We start from the raw sequence: 18,115 nt of genomic DNA, 5'->3' as shown, positions 1-18,115 counted from the left end.
CAGGAGCTCACCCCGTCACGCGGATTCGAACCACTGACCTTCCGATCAGCAAGCTCAGCGGTTTAACCCGCAGCGCCACCGCGTCCCCTAATTGTGCTGCACTCACCCAGATTTAGAGCTTGGTGGGATATGGGAACCAGATAGTGTCTCCTTACCTTCAGATACAGGCTGGGAGATACAGATACAGAATGGCTGGGAGGGAACACAGCTATTGGCAGTTGCCCCAACAGGTCATTGGTGTGGACCAGCCTTTCTAACAGTTTTTTTTTTACTTGAGCCTGGGGAGCCTTTTCATTGTACTTCAGTAACAGCTGAAGAGTCTGTCATGCCAATTAGGATAAAATGCATGTGATGAATTTAATTATTTGATGTCCCAGACAAGATTTTTTTTTCCAGTTGTTTTTCCCCTATTCTGAGACTCCATTTTTAGTCCACCGTCTAATTTTCTCTTCCAAATGAGCATCTATTTTCATGGGCTATTGTTTCTGCTAGTTCATTGGAAACTAAGTAAGCTTTATAAACTACATTTATAAATGTAGTCAATACTAATGAAGTTGTCAATCTAACTGAATAGCGCATGAAAAAACATCACGGTTAAATACTGACATTGAAGTAAGTGTAGTGTCCGATACAGCAACTAGTTCCTTGAACAGTGACATGGAGAGACCTCAAAGCCTCAAGCGGTGTCCTCCAGGTCAGTCTGCCGTGTCTTCTCATTCTCACCAGTACCAGTTCTCTAGCTCAGTAGCAGAGAACATCCACTGGTGTCAAATGCAGTTCCTGGCATCTTCAACTAAAAGAATCAGATGACAAGCAAGCATTTTCTGGCTGTTATTGTAAACCGCCTGGCGTCGTTGTGTACAAGTTGGGCGGTTGAGAAGTTCAATAAATAAAATAAATAAAAACTTTGGGGAGCAACTGTCAGGGATGACAGCATTGGACTTGTCAGAGGTTGCCATTTAGTGGCCCAAGCAAATGGTGTCAGTCTAGACAGCTGGATTTCAGAATTCAGATACGGTTATTCCTGAGCCGTGGAAGTGTTTGTTTCTGAGACAAAATGTATGTTGTACATTCTGTAAATAAAACATGTATAAACTACATTTATAAATGTAGTCAATACTAATGAAGTTGTCAATCTGACTGAATAGCGCATGAAAAAACATCATGGTTAAATACTGAAATTGAAGTAAATGTACAGTGTCCTGTACATTTTATAAGTAAATAAGTAAGTAAAATTAAGTAACAACTAAGAAGTAGCAGCCCTTCTCAGGACCTTGGTGTGTCATATTATGGGTGAAATGGTCCACTCAAGAAATAAGCATTCTAGACATGCTCCAGATGTTCTACCTTAATAGCAAAGTAGGAAGGAGCCCTCAGGGGCATGTTGAGTATAAGCAAATAAAAGTGTGTCTTGTTCGTCTTTAGCTACAGTGGATTTCCGGTACTAAAGCAAAACTTATTTGAACAGCCAGTGGGACTTCTGACAACGCAAAACAGCAAATTGTCTTCGAAAGCCAGCAGCCCGAACAGCCCTTTGCCAGTGTTCAGGAGAACGAAACAGGTACTTTTTAAGCTTGTGGTATAATACAGAGTTAACACAGATGAAAATAGAAATACCAAATTAGATGCCCGTAAAATCTAGTGGGATTCTTACTAGGGTAGCTTGCCTAGATAAACATCTTGAAGAAATTGTTAAATGTGATTCTGAGTTACTCTACGGACTGACACTACGAAATCTGATTTGGATAATCTTTTGATTATCTTTTGTAGGCTGTATTACAGTGGTAAACAGGAACATTTTGCTTGAAACATTCTGCCCCCAAATGTATTTGTACACATTCCTTTAAATGTTTCAGATTTATTTATTTATTTATAAATTAAATTAAATGTCTAAGGCAGCCTTTCTCAACCTTTTGACCCTGGAGGAACCCCTGAAATGTTTTTCAGGCCTCAAGGAACCCCCCTGCACATTCAGGCTCAAATAGAGGCCGGAAGTCACAAAATTATTATATTTGTTTCTTGGATAGGCCTGTATTACAGGCATTCGTGGTGCTCTTAAACTAAAAATAAAGAAGGAAACCTACCTCTGTAATGTGAAGGTGCCTGAATTTGAAATAATTTTTTAAATAAATTGTGATCTCCCGGGGAACCCCTAGCGGCCTCTCGTGGAACCCGAGGGTGCCATGGGACCCTGGTGGAGAAATCCTGGTCTAATAATAATTTTACTAACTCTGTAATGACTCTGGGTAGTGGATTCAAATATTTATACCTGAAAAAAGAAAACAGAGACTAGAATTAGGAACTCTAAAGCAAAAGCAGAATTATGTATGACACTAATGCATAGGATTTCAAATAACGACAAAATTTGTGAGGGTGGATTACAGAAACATGATTCCATACAGAATTGGGATAAACTGCTACTGTCAGCATATATCTTACTGAATTGCAATGCTTTTCATTTATAGTTTCTGGAATCATACCTAATTACATTATGGTGGTTTTAATTCAAATTTTACTTTCAGAATTTTTTGAATGTTTTGGTGTATTCCTTTCCAGTACTTTTGAGCCTTTTTACATAAGCACCACATACGATAAAACGTTCCTTCTTGGTTGTGGTATTTTCAACATTTATTGGTGTATGATTTATCCATCTTCATAACTGTTGATGGAGTTATATTCCATCTGTAGAACATTTTGTACCATTTTCCCCTCAGATTATAACTTGCTTTAAGTGTTTCTGATTTTTTTTCCATAGATCTTCCCATTGTTCCACTGTTAATGCTTCTTTGAAATTTTGCATCCATTTTACCATACAGCTTTTCATTGGTTCTATCTGTGTGTCATATTTAAGTAACAATTTCTAAATATGTGCTAATAAATTATCTTGATTCTGTATAAGTATTTCAAATTCTATCGTCTTTCTTAGATGGGTCCCTCCTTCTTTAAAGTCACTTTTTACTTTTCCAGTGACTTGCAAATTTATTAACTATGGTAGATTCCTTCATTTTGCAATTCTTGTTGTGCCTTTAGTCTATTTCTTGAGCCCAGATGTATCATGTTGGCATATGTAATCAGATCTTTCTTACCATAATGGTCTTTGAAATAAAAAGCATTTGACAATGATGTGAGTGGTAAAATTGTTGGATTTATCCTTGCCCTTCAAGGAATTCCCAATTTTTAGCAGACTTTCTTTTATAATATGTACCTTCAGATTCTTGTCTTCTTTGTTTCTTTATACCATAAATATCTGTGAAGACCATTGGCTAAGCCTGTTCCTTCTGTAGTTTATATTCTATAAATAGGAAATTTTATTCATTCTGGTATCCATGACAAACAGCTTGCTTTATAATATAATCTGAATTGGGAAAAGCTAGTTGTCTTCTCCCTTCTACAACTTGCAAAATTTTGAATCTTACTTTTGGTTTTTTCCATTCCATGTCAATCTATTAATGATTCTTTGCCAATTCTGCAATGTTTTATCTGGGATTTGAATTGGTGCCATTTGAAATAAGAAGTTCATCTTGGGTAATATATTCATTTTTATTGTTGCCATAAGTCCTAGCCAGGACAGTTTTAAGCTTTTCCAACTGTCTATGTCTTGTTTCATTTCCTTCCATAATTTGTTGTAATTGTTTTGAAATATGTCTTTATTGTATCCTGTCAAGTAAAATCCTAAATACTTCACTGGACCTTTTGTTATCTCACAGCCAGTCTTGTTTTCCACAAATTTTCTTCCTTGGAAGTTAAGTTCCTTGCTATTACCTTTGGTTTCTTTCATTGATTTTGTATCTGGAAAAGTAACCAACACCTTTGATTACTTTCATCGACTGCCATGTGGACCTTTATGATTTCTCATTGTTTATACTTCATCATTTGCATGACAATAACAACAATTCTTGAATTTTGACCCCGGTTACCTTTTTTAAAAAAATTTGTTGGCTAAGACTTCCAGAGTGATTACAAAGAACAAAATTTGTAAGGCCAGATTCCAAAAAACATGATTCTGTGGAGAATTGGGATAAATTTATTAAACTTTACTGACAAAAGGATAATGCTAAGAATATAAGGAATAAAGTGTTACTTTAAAAAAGCTAATTTTAGGAAGGAGGATAGAATTAATGGATATATTAGAATGATATGGCAATGGCAAAAAAGAATTGAGAGAGATACAACAATGGCAGTGGCAAAAGAGAATTAAGAAAAATATTAAATTGATAACTTGGGTGTTAAAATGAGATGCAACCGGGCCGTTGCAGGATTCAGTTGTGCCGTCAAGTGGTGGATGCCCTCTGCTTCTAAGTGACACGGGCAAAGGTTGGATGTTTGTCCTGAGTTTTAAAGAGAAGCCAGGCCCCCCTTCCTCACTCAGTACTATAATCTAATGTCACATTTCCGGATATTTTGGCTCTGGTATTCAGTATAACTGTTGTGCTGCAGCTGTGATTAGCCATGTTATGTCACTAAAGCTACATCACTAAACTGAGGTGGGGTTGACTCCTGAAGAGATGGAAGGAATATTATCCTCTAAGCCAGTGCTTCTCAACCCTGGCAACTTTAAGATACGTGGCTGGCTGGGGAATTCTGGGAGTTGAAGTCCGCACATCTTAAAGTTGCCAAGGTTGAGAAACACTGCTCTGAGCTTTTAAAAATAAATTTCTCCTGAATTTTTATCTGCCTTTCCAGAACCTGCATTTCCTTGATTGTTTTGCAAGGACCAAGCCACTATGTTACTATGGTAACAAGTCACTCTGGCAGGGTGAACAGGTCAAACTTAAGTATCCTTAGTTTGCGGGGTGAAAAGGCATGACCATATAAGATAAAGCTTTTAATTGCCCTGGAGAGGTATTTTGCCTGGGCTTGTTAATTTCGGTTTTCCTTTCTACACAGCCTTCCTCCCAGTCCTCTCTGAGCGTGTGTGAATGCACAAGCTTGTAACATATGTTTTTGTGCTTTCTGTAAATACATTTATTTTTATAGAAATGCCTGGTGTGTGTCTTTTCTGATCTCTCGGGCCAAATGCTTTCCAGCACTCTGCCACAATTTTATTAAGTATTACAGTTGTACAGGTAAAAACTAATACAAACTACAAAAAACAAAAAACAAAAGGACAGAAAGAAAAAGTAAAAAGTGGAGAAAAGGAAAAAGAAAGAAGACAAATATAAAGGAAAGAATAGAGAAAAAAGAAAAGATAAGAATAACAAAAAAAGAAATACAAAGAAGTAGCTTTCCCCTTCGTCTCAACAAGTCTAAACCAATTTCAACAACTTATCACTTTCTCTTAAAATAAACAAACAATCTCTTCATCCCATATCACATCTCTCATCTACCCTATAGACATATCCTTAAAACCATGTCATTCAGTCCTGGTCAGCAAAAGTCCATTAAGGCAGGGTTCCTCAACCTTGGTAGCTCTAAGCTGTGCGGACTTCAACTCCCAGAATTCCCCAACCAGCTTTGCCAGGGTTGAGGAACCCTGCATTAAGGGTTACCAGAAATAACATCATCTATTTTAACCTCAATCAGATATTCCTTCCCTTTACTTTTAACAATCTTGATCTTTAATCAAGATTGTTGCTTTCCTTTTGAGAGGTTTCGTATCATGACCATATTTCTCTACGACTGTTTCTTATTCACCCAGAATGATTAAGGGTGATCCAGGGAGCCCCAAGATCTGTAGAAGCCGCCAGGAGAGCTCTGCCAGCTGGCAGCATTTTAAGTTCATTTATAAGCCTGTTTTATTTTTATACCTCCTTTTTATAATGTGGATAATGGTAATGAACATTCCCACACAGACATATGCTCCCTTATGTTAGAAAAAAGATACAAGCACTAAAATAAGCAGAGCTGAATGTCCCTCAAATTGCTAAGCAGCTATGAACATAAATGCCACCCTTAAATTTCAAATTCCAGAAATAAGAAAATATTTGTGAAAGTTTCTGAGTATTGTCTCCCTGCTGTAATCTGAATTATAAGGCCTTCAGAGCCATTCTGGGTGAAGAATGTAAGTCAAAAGAACTACGCAAGTACTTTCTGTGTGCTCAAGTTGCTTTTGTGTTTGTTTCTGTAACAACTCTGTCTCATGACTATCTGGGTCAGAAGTACATTGTGAAATGAAAGAGGAATCTGCTGTTTTGAAGGAAAAAATGTTAAAAATCCCATTGCATTTAACAACATTCTTGGTTGCTCCTAAGAACTCTCTGAATCCCAGCCAACATCCTCATTTCTGTTTTGGGGAATAGAATCTCTTTTTTTCAACAATAGAAAGTGTAGTCAAATCTCAGAGAAATAAAACTCTTAAAGTAAGACCTACCAGATCAAATGCAAAGCTTCACTTATGCCTGGTCCTGTTTCTAACATAGTGGCCAAAATAAGTGCATCTGGAAAAAATGTCAAGCTGAGACTAAAATTAACCAGCCTCCATCAATATTGCTCCTCAGCAGCTGGTATTCAGAAATAAACTACTTTGAATCTCAAAATGTCATATGGCCATCGTGTCACCATTGAGAGACTTTTCCTTGACGTTTCTCATAAGCTTCATGTTTCTCATGGTCCTAACTTATTTCAAGTTTTGGAAAGCCGTAGAACTCCATATAATTATGGAGTTGGAAGGGACCCCAAGAAGCATTTAGTCTGGACCCTCTGCAACGTGCAGGAAAACCTATTAAATAATCTTTGAGATGTGGCTGCCTGTCCTCTTCTTAAAAGCCTCCAGAGATGGAAAACTCTCAACCTCCATAGGTAGACTGTTCCACTGTTATTCAGATCTTACCATCAGGAAGTTTTTCCTTATATTTTAATTGAATCTAGGTAGCTGCAACTTCTACCCATTATTTCTGATCCTAGTTTCTGTGGCCATGGAACGTAGTACCCAATCTTCTTCTCTGTGGCACCTTTTTATGCAGCTGAATGTCTCCCCTTGATCATCCTTTCTCCAGACTGAACATCACAGTTCGGATGTTCTCCTTGAGCTGTCTTCATAGTGATGTCCTCAAGACGCTGCATCATCTTTGCCACCTTCCTCTGAACCTTTCAGTCCTTCCTGGGTCAGGAAATGGACTCCGCAAGGACTACTAGAACTCTACTCTGTTGTTGCATAACAGAATCTTGAAAGCCTGACAGAGTCTCTCTCCCCACTTCTAAACCCAAGAGAATCAAACTGGGGCAACCCTGATTTTCTTTCTCACCCTCACCTTTTTAAGGTTCAGCTGGTGTTTACATAACTGGTCTTGTAGTCCTCCTTCAAGGTTATCTCCATACTTCTCTGTTCTTACCTGTCCATATCCTTCTAGAAATATGGTCCCCAGGATGGTATTCTGCCCTTCATGTGTGGTCTCACCAATGCAGCATAGAAGAGAATAAGGATCTCATGTATCTGTGATCCGTTGCTTCTTCTAATGCCACCCAGAACTGTATTAGCCCTTCTAGCAGGTGTTTTGAAGTTCAGCTTGCTTTCTAACCACACCTGTCCTTCTCCAGCATGTGCCATGTAGTGATCCTCCCTAAATGTAATAACTTACATTTCTCCCTACTAAAGAAATCTTCTTCCCTTCAGCCCGGTCTTTCAAACTCTGCAGATTATATTGTAGTCTTGTTCTGTCATCTTGGGTATTGGAATAACCGGAGACAAAGTGGTTCACCAGGAGTTTTTTTTCTTCTCTATGATTGCAATAATGTTTTCTGGTAGCAGTGACTGCAGCCAGCTGGAAATGGATTCACCTCTAATTGGGATAGTAAACTTGCTTAGCTTCATTTGTTTCTCGTTTCTGTGAGCAAAATGTGATTATATAGAAATAAATGATAGGCCTACCCTGTGGTTTAATTAATGAAAATTATTTTACACATCTATTGTTTGTACGGCAAATCTAATGAGTGGCTTGTAATTGTTTTCTGCAGAATTAGTTTAATAGTCAGGATGGCACCTTGACTCTTATCTATCTGCCTTGTGGTCTGAGCGACCGTTAACGTGCTTATTTTCCCCTTGTCTTCACATTCTTCACCTTTCAGATGAGTGTTGATGTGCTATATTGGTAGTATTGCCATGCTGTCATTCTGAAATGGTTTCACCTGATAATAGTTTGCATTTCAAATGGTGGTATTTTAAAGTGTGTTAGTTTCTCTTGTTTCTTTTTTAGACTTGTATTCTAGCTGTTCTATACTCTGCATTTTGTGTTTTAATTATATCTTGAAAATTAATAAAGTTCTATTTAAAAAAGGGGGCTAACATGCCTGAAGCGTTGTACGTTCTGCCTCCCTCTGCAGGAAATCAAGTCTGCTCATAAGATAGCCAAGAGATACTCCTCCATTCCCCAGATGTGGTCCAGGTGTTTACTGCGCCATTGCTACGGCCTGTGGTTTATCTGCCTTCCCGCTTATGTCCGTGTTTGCCACTCCAAAGTAAGGGCTCTGAGAACAGCCTACGATGTTTTGCGCAAGATGCACACAAAAAAGATTGATCCCCCCGATGAGGTAAAGAGACATGCTTTCTGGTCCTTTTGATGCATGTGAGCTTTCCAAGAGTGAAAAAACAACAAACATCATCTCTTTTTCTTTTCAGGTATGCTATCGAGTGTTGATGCAGTTATGTGGACAATACGGGCAGCCTGTCTTAGCCGTAAAAGTCCTTTTTGAGATGAAAAAAGTTGGGATCGATCCTAATGCCATCACGTATGGTTACTACAATAAGGTAAATTAAATATTGGGGATCAGATAGCTGCCAGTGAAATGGAAATGCCTCATCGTTCCCATGATCTTGATTAGCACTTGCTTCCCAAGCCAGTTCAGCAGACTCGCCAGACATACCACACACAGGCTTACACACAGTTTACATCAGTATTACCTGCAGGCTGCCTACTCTCGTTCCTGTTACCACACGCGCTCAGATTTCAACAGGGCATCTTTTTCAGGTCCTATCACATCTCCGTTTAATGCTGGCAGTCACTTAAGCTTTTCATTTCAGTTTTGGAAAAATTATTCCTTGTAAAAGTGGTTTATTTCATTATTGGATTCTAAGTCAGTTTTTAAGTGAGTAGTCATCTTAAAGTGAGTAATTTTTCTGGAGTGCGTGTGGATGTGGCTTGCTAGAATTGACAAAAGGCCAAACCAGATGTAACAGCAGGTTTGTTTTCCAGCATTTTTTAAAGTTAAAGCAGCTTCAGATAGACCCAACCTACTTTGGAACATGAGTACTGTAAAAGGAATGTTGAGTAATTTCCCCCTGAATTATTTTCCAGATGGAAATCCTTCCCCTGCACACTGTTATTCTGTTAAACACTGCATATATTTAATCTGCAGATCGGAACTCATGAAGTGCCACTCACAAAAACAAATTTATGACCGGGGGTGCCTTCTTTTTTTTTTTTTTTAATCAAGCCAGATTCCTGACTATTACCCAAGAAATAAGGGGTATCTCCTTCCAGCTGAGTTCAACTAAGGTTGACTTAATGGACGTGTCAGTGAAGTTTTCTTGGCAGAAACATGGAAGTGATTTAACAATGTCTTCTTCTGAGATGTTTTTCAGCTTCCCTGTCTAGCCTAATATCAGGCCTTGTGAGACTGGCAAGCTCAGAAAACAAGAACTTCTTAGATTTCTGGAAAGATCTTTATTGCTAGTAGGGTAATGTAACAGAATCTTGAAAGCCTGCTAGAGTAATTCTGCAACACAACTTTTTCAAGATCTGTTAGGCATTCCATCATACCTAAAGTCCTGGTGATCTTCTATCGAAGAACTAACCAAGTATTTGTTGACCAAGTAACCAAGCACAAACAAGACTAGCTAGATACCGACCCAATCCGAGAAACCTGGATTCAGACTCCTATGTAGCGATGAGCTTTCTTGAGTAAAGCTCTGTCTCTGAGCCTCACCTAAGTCATTGGATGGTTTTAATTCAAAATTGGATCTAAAAGTATGCGTCTCCAAGATCCTCAGAAATGTATGATTAAATTTCCATTTGATGTTGTTGTAGGCTGTTTTGGAAAGTAGCTGGCCATCAAGCAATCGAAGTGGCTACTTCCTATGGACAAAGATAAGAAATGTCATCTTGGGAATAGCCCAGTTTAAAAGAGTTCTAAGAAAACAACCTGCAAATGGCATCCACAAAACTCTTTCTGGTAAAGCATTTGTATGTGCCTCCTGTTTTGTCACTGTAGGAATGTTTTTACTGTAGATTGCTAGAATTACAAGCAGTGTTTTCACGTGTCAGTTATGATGGAAGTGGCCCTATGAGTCTAAATAAAGAAGTAACTTATTAGCACAGTGGTAATGCTAAAAAGAATTGAAAGCAGCAGTGTAGATTGTTGATATATTAAAATTATTAAATATGAACAGCCAGTGAAAATGACAGAACATCTCAGTGCAGTTAATGCTCTGATGGAAGCGTGTGTCATTCAAAGAAACATGGACCTGAATAAAAATCTTAAACGCAGCAAGCCTTTGGGAATAGCCTCTGTCTGCATGTTGCAAGAGACTTTCAGGCAAACCGGAAGCTCTCCCAAACTATAAATATTAATGTCCGTCTCTTGTTTGTGTACCTTTCTCTTTCTGGTTTCTGTTGAAGTGGATGATTCCTTCTTGAACAAATTAAAGGCAAGAGCATTAGAGAGTCTTACTAGAGTAATAAATCAAATTGCACAAATCATTACAGAAACTAAGGCCGAAAGATTAAACAAATGTCTAGAATGGATATAATGGTTGTATACGTTACACAGAATTAAGTATTGGTGGATTGTATGAAAAAACGTGAAATGCGATCTTTGCCATAAAACAGGACAGAAGCCGTAAAGAAATAGACGGTTCCAGATTAATGGCTAGTGGCCAATTTCTGGAGAACAAAGTACATCACGGATTCTAGGAAAGAAAAAACAGATCTCAGGCTTCAGCTCTAGATTTTATAAAGTTATTTATACATCTCTTAGATATTTATCCTGATTATTGATTTGGTCCCCAGAGGTGCTCACAGTATTCATTAAACAATTCTTGATAATCTTAAAACTTCAGTTGTAATTGAAACCATAAATGAAATTGATCTATGGTTGAAGTTGATGAAGAGAAGAGGGGAACAACTTGAAAGAAAGGACCAGATGGCCAGGAATACACCCATACCTCCTGCAATAGTTCCTTCGTGCTTAAAGGAAAGTATACCAAAAGAAGTAACTATGAGCTAAAGATAACTCCATGCTGTAGGCCAGTGTTTCTTAACCATAGCAACCTTAAGATGCGTGGACTTCAACTCCCAGAATTCCCCATCCAACATGGCTCACTGTGGAATTCTGGGAGTTGTAGTCCACCCATCTTAAAGTTGCCAAGGTTGAGAAACACTGCTATAGGCAGTCTTACACAAAGTAGGTAGTCTTTTATGGCCCTTCCCATACAGGGAGTTATCTGTGGTTTTAACTTGGCCCATCAGATAATAGATCATATACCTGGGCTAAACTTTAAAATGATAATTCAATTCTTAGGATTCCTAGCGATCTCCCAAACATGTTAGCCAAGTCTGATGCTGATTAGCTTGTTTCAAGATTGCCTGGATGCTGCTGCCAACAGGGCTAACTCTATGAGGAATACTTTCACAAGCTCTATTTAATTAATTTCATCTTAATTTCATTTAAGTTCTATGGAAATCAAATAGATCTTTTGCCCTGGCCCCATTTAGAGGCCAGGTGAGGTCCTCAGCCTGAAAAAAAAGTAGCATGCTCCTGATTTAGAGAGCCATGTTTTATTAAGTTTCAGCAAAGACAGAGTTTTTCCTCCATGCAATAACTGAAAATAAAACAGGCTATACAACATCATCCCCTCATTTGGGGATTTACGTTACACTTTTTAGGGTGTGCTTTATTGTGTTTTTTAACTGATTTTATTTGTTTGGTTTTGACAGGGGGCCATTCGGATCTCTTATATAAGTTGTCTAAAGAAGCAGCTAAGCAAGAAAAAGCAAGTGTTCAGAACAGCGGGGACCAAAGAGATGAGAAAAAGGAGAGTGACTCAAGTTCCTGTATGTACCAAATGCAATGCAGTTGAATCTGATTACACACACACACACACACACACACACACACACGCATTCATTCAGACTTGATTTGTTTTAATTCCAACCATGATTTTGCCATCCCGTTTGAAGCTGGTTTTGCTATTTGGTTTCTGTGCCGTTGGCTAGAATCACCGAATTGTAGGGTTGGAAGGGACCTTGGAGGTCTTCTAGCCCAACCCCTGCCCAAGGCAGGAATCCTCATACCATCTCAGACAAATGGTTGTCCCATCTTTTCCTGAAGACCTCCAGCGATGGAGCACCCACCACTCCAGGAGGCAAGCGGTTCCACTGCTTGATAGTTCTGTCAGGGAACTCTTGTGTCCAGGTTGGATCTCTCTTTGATGAGCTTCCACCCATGGCTTCTTGTCCCACCCTCAGGTGCCATGGAGAATAAGTCGGCGCCCTTCAGGCATGGGAAGGCTGCTATCGCGTCTCCCCTCAGTCTTCTTTTCGTTAAGCTAAACATACCCATTCCTTTAGCTGTTCTTCATAGGATTTGGCCTCCAGACCCCTCACCACTTATCCTCCAGACCCCTTTAGCCCCCAGACCCTTATCACCCCTTCCTACTTGTAATAGTTCTTCCTCCTTGTTGCTATAGATCAGCTTAGCTTCCAATCGCAGTGCTTCAGAGTACACAAGCAGAGTTCAGGGGGTTTTTTCACGCCTTACAGGTTTCATGTTATTCACGTACATCCATAAGAACAGATACAAAAATACATCTGTTTTGCCACTAAGCGTATGCTCAGAAGCAGATAGATCAGACCCAGATTTTGGGTTATTTTATATGTTCGGTTTTATGGTTTTTGTCATTGCCGTAGTTATATACAAAAGCTCTTTTGAATGCAGTTCAAAATAACAGGTATATTCAATGACATGGCAGGATAATAGGCACTGTTCTGAAGCTTAAGGTTTGTTCTCCTATGAGGTCTGGCCTAGCTTTCCCAAGTTTTGGCAAAGGACAAGGAGGGGACTTTTAAAAAAGGCTGCTTTTTTCTTATTCTTCCACTCTACTCTCCCATTTATTATTGGCTGAATACTCACCAGAGAAACATACACAGCTCAAAAATATGGTTTCACAGACCTTATAGTTGGAATGATAAAAATACGTTTGGGATTTGATTCTTTTATGTGGTTCTTAAGAGAGAGAGAGATATGTGTGTTTGTGTTTTAAGTAAAAAGCTGACCAAAATTTAAGATTTTTTGTGTGTGTGTGTGAAAACTTTGCAAACCCAGTCACATAACAGATGATGGTAGCAAATGTTTAGAGCGGTGGTTCTCAAGCATTTTGGTCTCAGGACCCCTTTACATGCTTAAAAATGATTGAGGACCCCAGAGACCCTCAGTGTACAGTGTGTGGGTTATATCTATTGATATGTACTGTATTACAAATTAAATCTCAGATAAGTTAAAATATTTATTTATTTGACTTCATGAACCCCCTGAAAGGGTCTTGGGAATTCCCAGGGTCCCCAGACCGCACTTTGAGAAATGCTGGTTTAAAGGAATGTTCAAATGCATGATGAGGATGAGATACTGTAGCTTCTGTTCATCGATGCTGCTGACATGCTAATGCTAGTTTCAATCACAACATCCCTTACTGATAGTGTTCTGTGATAGGTCCCCATAAACAGGCTTATATCCAAACATGCTTGCTGACATTCTGAGCCCCAGAGAAATCAACAGTTGGTAATAACTAGTCTAAGCCAAGAAAGATGAATTGAGTATCTTCAGCCTTTGATTAAGAGCAAGTTCAACTTTTGATCAATTCCTTCTGCATTTTTGTGTGTATATAGTGTCTGAAATTGAGAGTGCAAAGGGAAGCGGTGACTGCCTCCCAGCATTAAATTATCAGAATTCCAGTTGTGCTAAGCTGGGTTCAAGGATTGTTCGTATTAATGGTACAACTGGCAAAATATCAGATGCAGCAGGAGATAGAGCTACAGGTAAGTCAATGCAGCTGAGAGTTCTTTCTAAGCATGAGTGAATTTTACTGATATTTTCCTTATTTTACATTCCTATTGCACGCATCTATTTGTAAATGGCCAGATTTTTTTGAATACTGGCTCTCTGTAAATTGGATAGAAAAATAAGGCTTACGCTAGTTCTGTGTAAGCAACTACAGCAAAACCCTGTGAGCATAATTAGGGGGAACCTGTGAGTCTGCTGGTGTTTAAGTAAGTTGATTAATAATGTAAGATCCTTGGATTTTGTCCGTGCTTTTTTTCCTTCCAGAAAGCTCTGCAGGATTGCTTTTCTCTTGTTTTGACAATATCAATAAAACAGGAGTCACTAAAGCCGAAAACCTGAGAAACAAGCACCTAAATGCAGCTGAAAAACACAAACGGATAGTTTGGCGAAATAGGAACCTGAGTGGAGATGCTCTAATGGAGCTCATGAAAAATCAGATTAATCATGAAGCCAGTCCTGAAGAAATCGTTGAAAAACTAGGCGTGGATGCAAAGATCCTTTCTAAAGTGTTTGAGAAGAGAATAAGGCCAACGACTCTCAACCTCCGACCTTCTTCCTTGGGACCCGGTCGGAAGAGCAATCTGGAAAAAGAATCTAGCGATGAAGATGTGTCCTATGAGAACAGTTTTGTGGATAAAGCAGAGTCTCCTGTTATATTTGATTTGGAAGATCTGGATAATGAACCTGTCTCAGTGAAACCTGTGAAGCCGATGCATAAAAAGCCAAAGAAGATTCAGCGGGCCATAAGTTTTCCAGTGAAGCCCATCGAGAAGGTTGACATTGAAGCTGGATTTGATCCGCTCTCCTTGCTAGCGGCTGAGACGGAGCAAGGGAAGGAGGAAGAGGAGGAAGAGGAGGAGAAAAGGGCCTCCACCCCATCGGCAAGGCGTGATTTGGCTGAGGAAATAGAGATGTACATGAACAATATGAGTAGTCCTTTAACAAGCCGTACACCCAGCATCGATTTGCAAAAAGCCTCCAGCGAGAAGAATCCCAACAAAAAGAGCCCAACGTTGGCCCCGCCATGCCGAAGATCTAGCCTTCCTCCGAACTCCCCCAGGTCAGTAAGCCTCACCAAATCCAAGACCTACCATGTAAAACCTGAAAGGGTGAGGGGTAGGCTTTGGTCCTCTCCGGTGTTCTCTCCAAACAATTTGTCAAGGGGACAATCTCAAGACGTGGCTGGTGAAGTCACACTTGCCTCTCCAACCTCATTCAACTTGGATACGCTCCTGACGCCTACTTTCGATGTTCTGAAGAGCAGCATGTTCTCTGCAGGAAAAGGGGTGGCGGAGAAGGCCAGCAAGTGGTATTCAAAGTTTGCCACGTATGCAGCGGCATCGAAGGTAAGTCTTTCAGATGGTTGTCATGAAAACAAACAGTTCAACAGAGATTCGGGCATGGCTACGCTTCCTTTACTCACCCCTTTATGGCTCAGGGTTTAACACTTCTTCAACTCTACAGGAGTAGCCTTCAAATGCCGAGGAAGTCCCAGGCCACGTTTGTGCTCCTCAGCGTTGCCCGGAATCAGGAGGCCTACAGGATTAGTAATGCACTACAACCTTGGCTAGATTCAGCTAAAAAATAGTGTGAGAAAATGGGTTTCTGTAGTTCTATGTTATTCTGCAAAATGCAAAATAACACATGTCCTTAGTCTACTTCAGAGTTTCTCAGGGTGGCTGGGGAATTCTGGGAGTTGACCTCTTAAACTCGCCAAGTTTGAAAAACACTGGTCTACTTGGCTGTTAGCAAAGCACAGATTCTACAGGCTACAGTTGCAAACTTGGCAAGCAGCAAGAATTATTTTAGGGTCTTTATCCTCCAAAAAGGAGTTGGATATAAAATTCTTCTGCCTGTCCAGGAAGTGGACTAAGAAGAGGTGCTCCTTAGAAATATCTCAGTAAAAATTACAGTAAAATAGAATACGAGCCTGGGATTCCATCCTCTCCCGTCCTCACAAGGCAAAGCCACTTTACGTCTAGGTAGCTGCGGTAGAGTATGGAGGGCGCTCAGTTGGTGGCAAAGAGAGTTGCCCATTTGCCTATAAAACCCCTTTTGAGCGAGTTGCACGGATCAGCTGGTGCTCTCGCTGCCAGATGTGGCTCTGTAGCAAACCCCCCATCCCTGTTCTTGTTTCAGGATCAAAACTCAGACCGAGCAAGTGTTTCCTCCCTTGGGGCCCTGGATTCAGAATCTGCCTCTCTGACCGATGAAGAAACGTGCAATGATTTGGAAAGCAACTGTTCTCCTCGGGAGGACGCGTCAGCTGCTTTCAAGGGTATTGGCCGGAGCTCAACAAGTCTTGAAAGCTCAACTTCCAACAATGGTTCCTCAAAACGGTCCTCTCAGTGTGGTAAGAGAGTTGCTCAAATGTTCTTTCCTCATCATCAAGTGACACAGGCTTGTGAAACGTGTGTCACTGTATAATTTTGCAGGGTGGCTACCTATCCTTCCAGAAGGCGATAGTACAGGTGGTCCTCATTTAGCAACTGCCTCATTTAATGACCGTTCACAGTTGCTCATTCACAATGACCGTTCTTCACAGGTGAAGAAAAAGTAACTTGATGACCGATCCTTGCCCTGACAACCTTTGCAGTTCTCTAAAGCAAAGGAAAACTGAAGTAAGTTCATAAGCACAGTCATGGTTTCACTTAGTGACCGCTTCGCTTAATGATCAAGTTGCCAGTCCTAGTTGTGGTCACTAAACGAGGATCACCTGTATTAAAATGGCCCAAACGATTAAATCTTATAAAATCAAAATCATGCGAGGTTTCAGTGATCTCACCTTGAGACAAGCATCAAAGAAGGCTGAAATCTCTCAAACCTCATGACAGAAATCGATGTCTTTGTTCTTCAGAACTGAGCGCTAGACTCTTTCCTCTTCTCTCCATTAACCGTGATGAGTCATTGCATTCTGGGTTAGGATACCTGCCTTCCTCCATTAGTACGGATGATTGGGGGAAAAAACTGCAATGGTCTTAAATGATCTCCTTTGGCTAGTATAGGCTGATTTACTGGTAAGAACTAGAGGAGACTTCCTTTGATTGGGCTGCTCTGGATCAGAGGTATTTCATGTCTGAATTGGCTCTGAGAGGTATTGCAGTCTGAGTATGGCTTTCCTTTCGTTTTCTATTTGTTTACAGCTGGTTGTTTTAAGAGACCGTTTATAGGTAGTCCTCACTTAATGACCACAATTGGGACCAGGATTTTGGTTGCTAAACAAGGCGGTCCTTAAGCAAATCTGACCTGATTTTACAACCTTTTTTGCAGCGGTCTTTAAGTGAAACACCGGGAGTTAAGTGAACCACGTGGTTATTAAGTGAATCATGCGGTCCCCCATTGATTCTGCTTGCCAGAAATTGCAAGGAAAGTCAAAAGTGGTGATCACATGACCACGGGATGGAGCAACGGTCATAAATGCGAACCGTGCCCAAATCATCTGATAATCATGAGATCCCAGGGGACACTGTGATGGTCATAAGTGTGAGGACCGGTCATAAGTTGGTTTTTCCAGCACCGTTGTAAGTCCAAACCATCACTAAACGAATGGTTGTTAAGCGAGGTAAGGTAGCCAGATTGGTAACTGAAATCACAGGGCAATACTAAAGCTGAAAGACTCCCTCTTGGTGGCAATTCTAGAAAGACTTGTCTGTCGTCCTGCCATCTTCGCCCTTCTTATTGTTTCTTGTCATTTTTAATATCTTGTTTTAATGTTTTAAATAATTTATAAACCGCCCAGAGTCACTGGGAGTCAGATGACATACACATTTCAATTATTTTTATTGTTACTATTCCTCTGTCTTTGAAGCAAGTGCGGCCCAGCTGGGAGCAGATCTTACTTTCCAGGACTGGTATAAACCTTTGCTCTTTTGCTTTTTTAGGTTCCTTTTCAAGATCAGAGGTAGTTTCCTCTTGCAGTCCAAGCAGTACCAGCGTCTTCCAGAATTATGCACTGGAGGTATAGTATTTTTGCTATTGGAGAGAGTAGTTATTATGACCCTGGCAAACCAGATTTCAAAGGAAGAGTTATTTGCCTTCTAATTTTACATCACATTTTAGGATAATATTTCAATCCAAGCAATCGTTGGATTAATCACCTGGAATTCCAATATTCACTGGAGCA

The 18,115-nt window shown here is 40.0% G+C and overlaps 1 protein-coding gene across 4 annotated transcripts in view; it reads left to right on the top strand.

Annotated features, from left to right (window-relative positions):
* DENND4A (DENN domain containing 4A) overlaps positions 1–18,115 on the top strand; it is a 79,517-nt gene that overhangs the window by 45,110 nt on the left and 16,292 nt on the right. For all 4 annotated transcript variants that reach the window (XM_063314414.1, XM_063314412.1, XM_063314411.1 and 1 more), the window contains 9 exons: positions 1,426–1,561; positions 8,260–8,466; positions 8,555–8,683; positions 9,963–10,107; positions 11,871–11,987; positions 13,818–13,967; positions 14,257–15,338; positions 16,132–16,345; positions 17,874–17,950. In XM_063314414.1, the coding sequence (XP_063170484.1) occupies positions 1,426–1,561; positions 8,260–8,466; positions 8,555–8,683; positions 9,963–10,107; positions 11,871–11,987; positions 13,818–13,967; positions 14,257–15,338; positions 16,132–16,345; positions 17,874–17,950 (2,257 nt within the window). The remainder of the gene's footprint in view (positions 1–1,425; positions 1,562–8,259; positions 8,467–8,554; positions 8,684–9,962; positions 10,108–11,870; positions 11,988–13,817; positions 13,968–14,256; positions 15,339–16,131; positions 16,346–17,873; positions 17,951–18,115) is intronic.

Source organism: Candoia aspera, chromosome 13 (genome assembly GCF_035149785.1).
Source record: "Candoia aspera isolate rCanAsp1 chromosome 13, rCanAsp1.hap2, whole genome shotgun sequence".
Classification (NCBI taxonomy): domain Eukaryota; kingdom Metazoa; phylum Chordata; class Lepidosauria; order Squamata; family Boidae; genus Candoia; species Candoia aspera.
This window is presented reverse-complemented; position numbering and strand designations above follow the sequence as displayed.